At 38.6% G+C, this 13,317-nt stretch overlaps 1 protein-coding gene across 4 annotated transcripts in view; it reads left to right on the top strand.

Annotated features, from left to right (window-relative positions):
• KCNMA1 (potassium calcium-activated channel subfamily M alpha 1) overlaps positions 1-13,317 on the top strand; it is a 378,417-nt gene that overhangs the window by 355,547 nt on the left and 9,553 nt on the right. For all 4 annotated transcript variants that reach the window (XM_030452777.1, XM_030452778.1, XM_030452776.1 and 1 more), the window contains exons 24-26: positions 2,931-3,061; positions 10,574-10,768; positions 12,307-12,425. In XM_030452777.1, coding sequence (XP_030308637.1) covers positions 2,931-3,061; positions 10,574-10,768; positions 12,307-12,425 — 445 coding nt within the window. The remainder of the gene's footprint in view (positions 1-2,930; positions 3,062-10,573; positions 10,769-12,306; positions 12,426-13,317) is intronic.

The raw sequence follows: 13,317 nt of genomic DNA, 5'->3' as shown, positions 1-13,317 counted from the left end.
TTGGGCTGAGGTTGGGAAAGAGAAAAAAAAAAAAACTACAATAAGTATGAACAGACATTTCCTCTGCATTTAATCAATAGTAAGAGGCCATTTGTTTATTTTTTCATGGTCCAGAACTGTTTAATCATGTGTAACCAAACTCTGTATAATAGTATGAGCCATTTTACTCCTGAGAATATGATGATGGTAGGTAACCAGGCTCTGATTTCCACTCTAGATGTGGGTATTTATGTTGTCAAATGGTGTGATGTGAAGTGCAGAAGCTGTTCTGTTTTTTTCATGGCAAATACAAACTTGATTTGTGGTCCTTTGTCCTTTTATTTTCCTTCTCAGTTTTATTCTTTAGAGCCTTACCTGTCTTTTTCCCTTACTTTATTCTCTTTCTGTACTTTCTTTTCCCCCTAAATACTTCACTTATTAGCTAAGCCTGGCAAACTTCTGCCTTTGGTTTCAATCAGTCAGGAAAAAAACAGTGGAACCCACATTCTAATGATAACTGAACTGGGTAAGAAGTGCCTTTTTCCTTCACATCACTGTCTTATTTTTCTGTTGTTGTTCTTACTGTCATCAGCTTTTTCTTTATTTATCTGGCTGTATCAGAGGGGCTACTACCCTCATGGCACTGCTTTGAATGTGTTTTATTTGTGATTCTGGTTGAAACTGACTGTCTTGTTCTGGCCTTTCTTAATGATTTTTTGGTTTTTTTTTTCACGCAGCATCAGTAAACCTTTGATCACACTCGTCTGACCTGCCGGCTGTTTACATAGCACCTTCTCACCAATTCATTTTCTTTGGCCGGGGCTCCCACCTCCCAGGCACTCCCTACCCCTCAGCCTCCTACACACACACCAATTTTTCTCTCCTTTTCTCTCTCTCTTTCTTTTTTCTCTTTTTGTTATTTCAGCCTGTTGTCAATTTGCTGGACATGCCTTAGCGGTTCTCCCAGGAAGTCCAAGAAGGAGTCAAAGATAAGAAACCCCAGTATCCTACTTTCCCTTAAGCTATTTGCTGATTTTTGAGGAGAAGACCTTTTCTCAGCAGCTGAGGTTTTGAAGCTGTAAAAAAAAAAATAAAAAAACTTCTCTTTGCTCCTTCTCTTGAAATAAAGAAAGCCCGTGCCAGGTTTGCAAGCAGTGTTTGATGAGCGTTTCCTATGGCGCAGCACTGCACGTTTGAGCCTCCCTCAGCCTGCCTGGAGACCCTTTGGCAGGAATCCTAGCACGTTAACTTGCATCAGGAAGATAAAGATATTGAGGATAAAACTCCACCTGCAGAATTCACATTAGATTTGTAGTGCCTTGGAAAGCCGGCACCACGCACGGCAAGCGTGCCGGTGTCAGAGTCAGGTATTAGGCTGCCAGATGGAAGTGGAAAAAGAATGCTGCTGTCAGTAGTGCCTACTCACAAGTAGCAAATTAAACTAAGGCAAAAAGCTCTTCAAAAAATACGTTTTGAAATGATACATCAAGCTTTCAAATACTATTTTGCTCAAGAAGCTGGAGAATAAATTGATAGCCGGGACAAAGAAAGGAGTATTGTGGATATTGGTGTTTCCTAGGATTAAATTCTTCTGACTCCTGGGGCAGAACACTTCTCTGTTTACAGCACAGAGGTGTTAGTTTTTCAGAGTTACATCAGGGAGTGTGGGAAGGCAGGATTTTTAAATCCTAAAAGTAAGATAACAATTCTTATCTCTTCTAGACAGCTATTGTGAGGCTTTATCTGCAGTTACTTGTGCTGTGTAAGGTAAGCGTGGCAAGCACAGGAGTGGATGCAGGATGAAAAGGAGTTGGATGGAAAAGGAAACTGTATGGGAAGGAAGATCAGAATAGCAGACAGAGGAGTTCTTAACCTAAGCAGTCCAGAGCCAAAACCAGGTGAAGTTAGCAGCAGCTCTCACATTGGTTTCAAAGCTCCCTTGGTTGGCTCAGGGGATGTGCTCACGTGGGACATAGTCAGTATGTGCAGTTTGAAATGCTGAAATAGTTTTTAATTTCCATTCCTTGCATGGGAACTGATATTAATTTGTCATTTAGGAAGTTCAAGAGTATTTCAGTGGTAGCAGCTAAGCAGCCTGTGCTTTCATGCCTGAGGAGGACTAATGTGGAAATTAAACATTTCATGAAATATGATCCACTTGATACCCTGATCTCAAAGAAACAACTAATTCAGTGGAATGAGGCAGAGGCAGAGAGCTTATTTGTGACAACAAAAGGCAAAGTCTGAATGACAAATATTACTTGATTTGGGCTTTTTCATTAAAACAGCCTGCTGTGGATGCTTTTTCACACTGGCTAACATAGAACTTGTGGCTTAGGAAGTGAAGTTATGGAGACAAATATTTGAACACAAGGCAGTACTGCAAGAGAATAGCTGGAGCAGTGCTCATTCCTTCAGAGGGATGCATGTTAAAGGAACAGTTTATCCTCTTTTGAGACATAAGTGCATTAACACCACTCCAGTAAGAATCACAGCAGCACATCTAACGGATGCCTGTGGGCTATATCAGGGTTTTATGGACAGCCTTTATTTTACAACAGGGTTCTGACTTGATATCTTGTGATAACATTTCATTGTACACACACACACACTCTTAGCCACTGAACAGCACCAAGATTGTCTCAAAATACAAAGGAGCATCATGCGTCTCATTTTGAGTGCAGGCAGCTGGTGCCACGAAGCTACAGCAAAGGGATAGTCACCCGTCAAGAGCAAAAGAGTCACCTCATAAGCAAGATAATGATCAACAGATTTCTTTTAAATGCACATTTTCACATCCATCTTGATTTCATTTTCAGTGACGTCAAAGACACAATTCTGTGTTTCCAGACATATCCCGTTTCTTTTTCTTTCTGACTGTGTATTGTGTAAGGTCACGTGCTAGTCACCCAGAAAGCACCTTATGATTTTATTATTATTGTTATTTTCAGTAAATGATTCAAATGTTCAGTTCTTGGACCAAGATGACGATGATGATCCAGACACAGAACTGTATCTCACGCAGCCCTTCGCATGTGGAACCGCGTTTGCTGTCAGCGTGCTGGACTCTCTCATGAGCGCAGTAAGCAAACAAAACCTTCTTCATTGCCTTCCATCAGACTTAGCGTGAAAGAGAATGAAAGTCTTGTCCCTTTCTCACAGGGAGTCAGAAGACACTTTCTCTTAGATATTAAGAGAGTTTCAGAGCCTAAACTAGGTTATTTTTTTAGTTGGACACAGAGACCTTAAACCAGCTGAGATGGACTACCACGAGTCCCCGATTTTAAAAGCAAAGAGTCTTATGTTAGGCTGCAAGGATGATGATGTTCTCCAAAAAAGAAAAAACCAAACCAAAACTATCTCCCTCCTCCAAACAAGACCCAAATAGTGTGTGTCAGTCCCTGTGCTCACTATTCCTGTCAGACAGCATCAACTCTGCTTTCAGCTTTTACTTTCCTGTAGCCAGGGAGAGCGCTCCAAGTCCGAGCGCTGGAGGACAGGGACAGAAGTGTACAAAAGCTGCTGTACACATCATGTGAACTCTACTTGTGTGAAGAGAGGTCATCATCTCTTTTTCACATGAGTTGTCATGTGAATCAAAACATAAGTGCATGCCAGACACTACAGCTGGTGGCCTTTGGTTATGCCTGCATTAGGGCTTTTGGTTTGCAGCCATGGTACAGTTTTGAAGCCAATGCCTCAGTCACACTTCTTTTCATCCTCCCTGGTTTCATCCTGGTTAGGTTTTCAGACCACTCTTGCTCTCTTCCAGAGGGACCTCAGGCTATTTGTAGCTAGGACATAATCTTTTTAAAATCTGAACAAAGGCTTTATGAGCACCCCATGGAATGAGGTTTCACAGGGCTGGGAATCATCTGTTGGAAACCCCACGTAATATTTAGAGACCAGCTAATGGATTTCCTTAAAGGAGCCACGTCTGACCTTCCCCTAAATTTGGAATGAAGTTATTTTGCTTTTTAAGGAAAAATCAGTAATCATTACTGTATTTTGATTTTGTATTTACACACCTGTATTACACGTGCCTTGTGTGTTCCCTCCACAGATGAATAATATCCCCCTATACTGAGGAAAGTTTCATTCTAATGCAGCCTAGATGTTTGCATTAAGCTCAGGAAAGACTTTTCTGAAAGTTATTTGCAGTGTTTTGCAGACTGACAAATTCAGAAAGCCTAAAGAAGCACACTTAAACTCTTTACCTTCTCTAATTTAATTTTATGTATGAAATATTTAACATTTTCACATTATAAATGGGAATACTTTAACATGAAGGTTCCATACTGTTATACTGAGAGCTGTTTATCTACTGATATTATTATCTCAATGTCCCTGAATTAATGGCTCAGCAGGACAATACCAGAACCTTGGAAAAAGTTGATTTTATGCTTCTAAATGTCACCACAAAAAGAGAAATATTGGGGATACCATTGCTTTCTTGTGCAAAGGTATAAAAACAAAGCAATAAGAAATACATAGAACATGATTGATCAGAAACTTAAACCTGGAACTCATCATATGATCCTCACAATGTTCTTGGTTACTGCTAGATTTTATTAACTTGTGGTTTTTGACAACATGCCCCTCTGTTTCTGTAATTCCTTTCTTCAACAGAGCCTTTTTTTTCCAAACCTTTTCAAGTCTTAGTGGTCATATTATATATCAGGAGCAGTGCAGCCTGAAGCTAGGCAAGTAAGTGTGATAACAAGAGCAGAAAATTCTAATTTAGAAAAAATCCTAATCAAGAATAAAAGCCAAAGATTCAATCAGTCAGATGACCATGCTGTCTTCTCTTTCATCACTTTCCTGATGGGTGGTAGCATTATTACTTATTTGATTCTTCAAAGGCCTAGTAAAGAGCTGGACAACTACAGTTCTTCCTGACCCTTCAGAAAGTCCAAGATGTGTGAGATGTTTCCCCCTTACTACCCTTCTTCTCATGGGAAGGATGAATTTTCCTTTCACCACTTCACCAAGGAAGAGAACTTTTCTCACAGAGTAATCTACCTGTACTATATTATCCTTTTTTCTTTCTAGAGTACACTTGTTTTTAGAGACTTTCCTTTTTACAGTTGTTTTACCTTCTATTTATTCTTCCTAAGTTCAAGCCAGTGCCAGCAAACTAAACACCAAATCCTAACTGAATTGTGACATCTGCAGTCATTAATTGCACAGGAATTTTGTAAGAAGGAAATAACTCACACAGTGCTGGCTCGTGCCAGCTCACTTTGAAGCAAGGAGATTCAAGTTCAAAAAACAAGTTCATTATTTGATCCACTTAGTGATTCAGGGCTTTTTTAGTGATTGTTTATTATAGAAAAAAAATCCAACTTATGACTTGTGTTGATATCTCTGGAATGTAAATTCCTCATATGATCTACAGCACAAATGTACAGTGCATGAACTGCTCCATTAAGAATTAATCCTTTCTTACAGTAGTAGGGTTTTGTAAGGAAGATTAGAAAGTAGAATAATACCCACATGCAGTGTTCTTTTTGACCTGGAGGTAATTACAAACCTATATGTATATAGAAAATGTTTTCTATCTATATAGAAAATGTTATAAAATATATTTTAATAATTTGCTAATTTATTACTCTTCAATTCTTGAATAGTTATAAATAATTCAACACTATTATTCAGTGGTAGATGACTATTTTCTTAAATATATTTTTGTTAATATAGAAATAGTGGACAGAACTCTACTCATGAAGCTCAGATTAGGAAATATACTGAATTAATTCTGATTTTACTCTGAGTGCTGAAGATCATTAATTGCTGCAAGTTCAGTGTTCTTTCTTAGAAGATGACAGTGTCATAGTTGTGCCATTAGGGGCAAAGATCTCCAGAACCAGACTATACAAGTTTAGCATTTGATATCCTAGAATTTATTTCCTTTTGCTAGAACTTTAGGTCTTCATTTTTGTTCTGTAACACTTCTTCATATAAACAAAAGTGCAGGATAGGAGACAATAGTTCAAACAGTTTAAAATAACTTCTCAGTATACCCCTTACTCAAGAGTTCTGGCATCCTCACAGTCTCATTTATTAAAAAAAAGCAGTTGTTCTAAGTTGTGATATGGACTTTTTGAAACATAAGACTGCTTTTTGGTGCATATCTGTTCAGGGAATTAGCAAACAACATTTCTTACCTTAAAAGTGTCCCAAATCTCTTTCGAGCTTGGATACTGTTTTGAGAATCATCAGATTTTCAAAAACTGTTGTTTCTTTTCTACTGTTGATGCTGCCTCAAAGGCCTTTTTGTTACTGATATAAGTAACTGATGTTAGCTCAGTCGTTCCCAGGTTTGGATATACATCATTCATTTATCAGAATTCCCCAATCTGAAAAAGAAAAACATGTTAAAATATTTGTTTGAAAGCCATATTAAAAGCTGTATGCAGTGGAGAAGCAGTCTTCTAAAAGAAATCAATAAAAAAACCACTAGCAAAGCCAAAAAATGGCAGATATGACTTGGTAAATGACAATTGAAAAGTAATTATAAATGCAAGGCGAAGTGCTATTAAAGGTAAAGCAATGTTATCAAAAGATGTGCTAATTTTCAGTTAAATTTTCTGCAAAAGACCAATTAGTTTAAAAGGCTTGACAGCATTAACTGCAAAACAGAAGCACTCGGGTAATTATACTTTTTAAAATGATTGAACAAAGAGGGAAGCATCCCTGAAACCTCTGGAAGAACTGCACTACAATCCCAGAGTATAGGCTAGGTGGCACTGCTAGCTCAGAGATGTCCAAATTTCCTTGCTATTTACCCAGTTCTGGTATCTATGATGCAGTTCCTTTTTTTTCCTTGTGTTTGGGACTACACCTCTTTCCTATTATCATTCTGGATGCAGCTTCCAGTGATGTCATTGAGGTGTCCAGTGTGGGATTCAATTAATGGCAGCAGCAGCTGAGTATTTCTGTGTTAATGATTTTCCAGCCAACAAGAGGACTTTGCTACCATCACTTTAACTTTAAGTGCAGCAGCAGCACCTTTCCAAAGCCATTCTGTAGATGGGTTTCTTATAAGTACTGGCATATCCAGGCCACGTACCCTCCCACAGAGCAAGTAGGAGCTCACTCTCAAATTAATTTCAGTGTATGATTATTCCAAAGGAAATGGATATCAGCTACTTCAGCTTTTCAAGGTCTCCCAGTTCCAAACTGAGAGAAGTCTGATTTTCCTGCCAATCGACAGGCAGGATTTTCCTGAGGACTGTAACATATTTTAGTACAGGAAGGAACAGCCCTGTTTAGCAGAAGGTGACAAGTTACAGTGTCCTTTCTGCCCCCCCTCCTTTCTTGCTTATATTTTCTGACCAGTTGCAGTGCCAGAGCAGTCTGTCCTGAAAGCTGAACTCTTATCACTCATTGATAACAAAACCCCCCCAAAAAAGCATCGTTTGGCTGCACTCATCCATCTGATTAAATGGTGACAGCTGCCTCAATCATGGTGTGAATCCCAAATTAAGCCATTGTTCCTTGATAAATTTTGCCTCCTTTGCTAATAAGTGTCTTGGCTTTGCCTTACCATTTGTCTAGCAGTGGGAGGCCTTTCTCTAGTGGCAGCATTCTGCTCCATCAACAACAGCCCTGATTCTTCTCTCCTTGGAATCAGTTTCAGAGCAGTGTGTGGCTCCCTGAGTTACCCCTGGCTGGCACAAGGCAGAAGTCAGGATCGGGCCCACTATGTCTTAATCTGGATATTTTGTGAGGGGATATTTTGTTTTATTTGTACTAATGAATTTATGGCAATTGCCTGATTTGATGTGTTATTTCACTACTGCTTTCATTTCTGGGTTTAAATATGAGACCTACAGTAAAATGAGTGATTTGGCCACTGTATAATGTTTTTAGTAGATTATGCTCTAGTGAGCTACAACTAAATTTACAGCAAGGGGTAATTGTGCACTTGCACAGTAAAAAATTCACATGAGCTAAGAGTATAGGTGTTTAAATCTTAGATTCTGGCTCTGGTTGCTGTAATTTGAATTACAGAATAAAGAGAGAGAGAAAGAGTTGGAAGCCAGTGAAGGCTGGCCTAATGATACCTCCTAAAGAGTAATAAAATTAGTTGTACAATTGCAGAACTTTTGCCTGTATTACCAATCACTGCAAGTCAGCAGTCTATAAAACCAGGCAATTTCACATAAACCAACATCCATCAGTCTCAGAGCAGGTGAACACTTCTCACTGTAGTTGGCTTCATTGCAAACCAGACTTGAAAAATCTACCAATAAAGATTTGCTCTGCTTTTGTCTCAGGTTCTTCTGTCTCAATTTATAGATGTAAAACTGAGGAAAGCATTTTTTGAATAAAAATAAATATCACCAGTTAGAGAAGAAAAAGGAATCAAAAGTAGGGAATAAAAGAGGGGGGCAGACATGAGGACAGATGCTATTGCAGAAAATTACAGGCTTTTGTGAAGCTGTGTGCTTCAAGTGCTGTATAGCACTGTATAGAATCTGCACCTTTTTTAATAAAAGAGCTTTGCCAGCTCCTAGAATTGCAGTGCCTTGGCCCTCCAGAGCTGCCAGAATTTGGCTTTGCACCCATGAAACTGGTGTCAAGTAGTCAGTTCTGAGTGGTTCATAGCACCACACTGACAAAGGGTAAGGGAAGACTAAACTGAATGCTGTGGCTTTGCTTTTTGGGGTTTTTTTTATTTTATTCTGAGCACTTCTGTGCTGGAAAAGCATAGCAGAGTGGGAAGAGCTGCCAAAGAGGGCAACTGATTCTCACCTCAGGGACATTAAGGAAGAAGTAATTGAAGAATAAACAATCATGCCTGAATGTCTTCTCTCTCTCACCATGGTAATTCCTATTGAACATTGTGTAATCACTCCAGACTCACATTCCTGGGAGGGCTCACATTGATTTTTCTGTATGTTAAGAAAGGTTTGAGTATTGCACTGGAATTGTTACCCAGTGCATCCACATGTGTGAGAGCTGAGGGAGATGAGCTCTTGTTTCAGACTGAATCTTCCTGAGCCCCTGCTGTTCTCAGACAGCTCCTTCCCAAACACTTTGTATTTAGAATATGGAGTACCTCACCCAGCCCAATTTAAAATAATTGGAGTCAATGAGATGCAAATATTTGCTTTAAGGCCTGTATAGCAATAAAATGATGTTTCTCTTATTTTAATGTAGTCAACAGGTGACTGGCATATGTGCCTCTGTAAACAAGCAGAGGAGCTGAAAGTTAGGAAACTTCAGTGGAACATTGCAAACACGTTGCTGTGTAGAATTAATTTTCCCCTGTTTTATCTGTCATCTCAAGTGAATAATAAAGCTGAAGTTTCATTATACAAAGAAAGAATATCAAAGTAAGACAGATAGGAAGCCAGTTCTGCTTTCTGATTTCAGGATAAAACATTTCCACCTATTCCTCAGTTTACCCATGTATTAAATACAATTGCACTCTACAGCTAGAGCAATGAATTTCATTGAGAGAGTTATTTTCAAAGTATTCTTCTTAGACAACAAGCACTGTCTGAGAATTCAGTATTCATTTTTACTTGCTTGGATTACAGACATTTGTTCAAAGTCCTAAGTCCAACAAAATCACAAATCTAGTAATGGAATCCACCACCTCAGTCACATCCATCCTGTGATCCTACAGAGAGCTTATTTTATTCTTTCATGTCCCTCACACTTACAAAGCTTCTGAAAACACAAACATGAGTGACATTCTAAGTGCTGGGTCTCCTTTTTTTTTTTTTTTTTTTTTTTTTTGTTCAGCATTATCTTTTGCCCAGTACATTGCAGATATTTAACTGAGTATCTCTTAACTGCACCAGAATACTTTTAAGTGAACTCCAAAGTCATTCATCTGGCATTAAATTAATATTTAAAGTACCCATTGTTTGCCTGACAGACCAGCGATGCTACAGATGCTGGCAAAATGTCAGTGTGGAGTAAATCTTCCCTAATAAACCACACTTACCCTATACCCTAGAGTTTTTTAAAAGGACCACCAGGATCCCCAACTCATCATACATTTATCTGGAACGAACTCAAGATGTTTAATTGATACATGCTTATGTCTGAACACTGTCAAGTCTCATAATAAGATGTTTAGTACAATACATTGGGTAGACTGCTAGAGTCCAGCCACAGTAATAAGTAATGACATTTGCAGCACAAAGGCAGCTCCCCAACGACTTGGTGACAAGAGTAAAAAGGCAATCTAGCCTGTGTAAGCCTTAAATGTGGTCTGAATTTTACAATTACATGTCCTAAAGCCCATTATTAGACATGAAGGCAATGAGAAGGAAAGCAGTCATTGCATCACTACTAACACCAATTATAGGAAACATAAATCATTCAAATTTTTGTACTCTAATAAAAATCAGCCTGAATTGGTGTTTAAAAGGAAGGATCTAGTATAGGTGCCTAATGGGATAGAAGAAAATAGAGTAATTGGAGACTGCTGTCTTTTCACTTTCTATATAAAATTATTTGAAGAGACAGCCAAGAACTTTAAACAGCAGAAACCCAGAAAAGTTGTAATTTGGATGTCTTCAGTTGTGACTTTAATGGTGTTTGCTTAAAGAGCTTTCTTTTATCTCTGCAGACATACTTCAATGACAATATCCTCACACTGATACGGACATTGGTAACAGGAGGAGCCACCCCAGAGCTGGAAGCACTGATTGCTGAGGAAAATGCACTGAGAGGAGGTTACAGCACCCCCCAGACACTTGCAAACAGGGACAGGTGTCGAGTTGCTCAGCTGGCTTTGTATGATGGGCCCTTTGCAGACCTAGGGGTAAGATCACAAGGGAAATGGAGGTTTTCAACCTCTTGGTTTTCTCTTGGACTGAATCTATCTTAATTAGCCCACAATGTCTATTATTTAGTTTAACAGAACTTTTGGATCATCTGACGATGTATAACACTGTGCTCTTACCCTTTTTAAGAAGCTGTAAGACTTCTTATACTCCTTGCTTGGATATCTCATAAGAAAAAAACCAAACCTCTGTCTCTTCTTTGTTGTCAGCTAAAGAGATGGATGAGCTGACTTGGATGATGTAAGCACTGTAACAATAATCCACTGCAAACCTGAACAATATCTGTACCTGCCTTGGGTTCCTGAGAGGTTTATTCAGTCCTTCCACAGAGCTTCCAGTTTGTGGTTAAAATATGCTTAGTAGCTTGAAAATGAAGCTGTAAGGTTTTCCACTGTTTCCACTAAAATTCTGTCAGAACCCTGATTTTCTGACATTTTTTATTCCAGTATCCTAAGAGGGAAACAAAAAAAAAGGCATAATCAAAACTAGATAAACCACCTTTAAAAAAAAAAACAAAAAAAACAAACAACAGTGCATTTTGATATAGAAACATTTCCTAATCTGAGAATATTATCGAGGTGAATCCCAAAGTACCCACTTTGCTTTGATGATGACATAGGATTTGATATTTCTTAAATTAACTGCGTGATCACCAGCTCTGTTCAAAAAGAAGGGAGTGACATTCTTCACAGAAATGACAGGGAATCTCAGTTTAAGGATTATGAGTGATGTGAGCACACAGATAGAAGCAAACAGCCTTTCAGTTCCTGTAAAAGTCCATTCAGAGCTGGGACTCAGAGCTCATCAGAACACTTGGGCATGCAGCATGATATAAAACAAATAAAACAAGCAACACCAAATCTTCAGTATTTCCAGAGCCTTGAGTGCACAAAAGCAGTGAAAACCAGAATACATTTCCTCTCATCAGTACTTAACAAGCAATATTTTAGATAGACAAATTATCAAATCTAAACGTTTTTTGTAAGACAAAACCTTTTGTGTTATTTATTAAAAAATGGCAAACTACATTATTTTAAAGTGGCAGATATTTTGTTATCCTTTTTTGACCCCTCAGAACTTTCAATTCTGTTTTGCTCCCCAGTGAATTTATTTGCCTAGATGGCAGTAAGGCTGCTGCCAAAAAGGGTCAAAAACACTACCAATTTTAGTAACACAGGTAACATCATTTGTAAAATACGCATGATTGGCAGCAAAATCTGTATTTCCAGATTCAAGTCAATCACTGACTCTTCCCAATTTACCAAATTTACCATGGACTAAGGCTCTCCAAAGTAATGACTTTATGTAATTACCTATCTGAAACGAAACACTGACATTTTTCATTTCTGTGGGTAAAAGATTCTCCTTGGTGACAAACCACGTGCTGTCTACACATTGTCCTTTTTGTACAGAAAAATCCACTTCCCTGACATTGTTTAACACAGAAAAGAAAGGAAAAAAAAAATAAAATCATGCTGTTCTCTTTTTCCCTCCCCACCCCCTTGCTCTCCCCCAGGACGGAGGTTGTTATGGAGATCTGTTTTGTAAAGCCCTGAAAACATACAACATGCTGTGCTTTGGGATTTATCGATTACGGGATGCACACCTCAGTACCCCCAGCCAGTGCACTAAACGGTAAGTCCAGCTCTCACAGCATCCCAGCCTCACTCTTCCTCAGCCTTCCAAGTGATGAAGATCCCAGGGTGTGTAATAAAGCTCAAAAAATAGAGCTTTCTTCATTTAGTTTTTGTGGCTAAGTTATTTTTAAAAAAAAGTCTTTGAGGATTTCGTGATGGTTCTTAAGCTGAGTTTAACTCATAGGCTGGATGTCCTAAGTTTTCAGCTAATTTTAATCACATTTTAAAGAAACTTTTTGGAATGTGTCCTCATCCTGCTGGATTTACAGTGATCCACTTCTTGCATACAAGGGAAGGACTTCAGTTTGTTAGTATCAATCAGCTTTAAGTCACTGGGTAACGATTTAGATAAGGGTAGCTAAACCATCCTTTTTTTCTGAATGCTCAAAAAATACTCCTATGAGCTTCCCATTGATACCATCTGTATCTAATCAGAATTTCTTCCAGTAAATGGAAACCCTTCTCTTGCTAGACTGCTTTTTTTACTCCAGTAGCATCAAGGCTGACCTCAGGCCTTTAAATAGAGCAGACACATTTCCATCTCTGTAAACTGGAGGCCATTTAGCAGCTTACTTGAAATGTGTCTTAATTAAGTGCCTACCAGCAGTGCACACACAGACCCTTACCAGACCCATCACAGATCTAGCATCACTTACTGCTTCATTCCCTACAAAAAGCATCATTATGGGATGGACGTGGCAGTGAACAACCCCGCAGCCCTTCAAAGCAGTTGCTTCACTAAGGATTTAGACAACTTGAGTGCAAAAGTGATGATTTTCAGCTTAGATTTGCACTGTACTTGCTATGCTTGGGATTATTTGATGGATTAATCAACTACTTCTGTCCCTGAGGTATTAATAAGATTTCTTATGCACGCTGAATAATTTTTA

This window comes from Calypte anna, chromosome 6 (assembly GCF_003957555.1).
Source record: "Calypte anna isolate BGI_N300 chromosome 6, bCalAnn1_v1.p, whole genome shotgun sequence".
Classification (NCBI taxonomy): domain Eukaryota; kingdom Metazoa; phylum Chordata; class Aves; order Apodiformes; family Trochilidae; genus Calypte; species Calypte anna.
The sequence above is the reverse complement of the archived record's forward strand: the minus strand, read 5'-3'. Positions and strand labels throughout refer to the sequence as shown.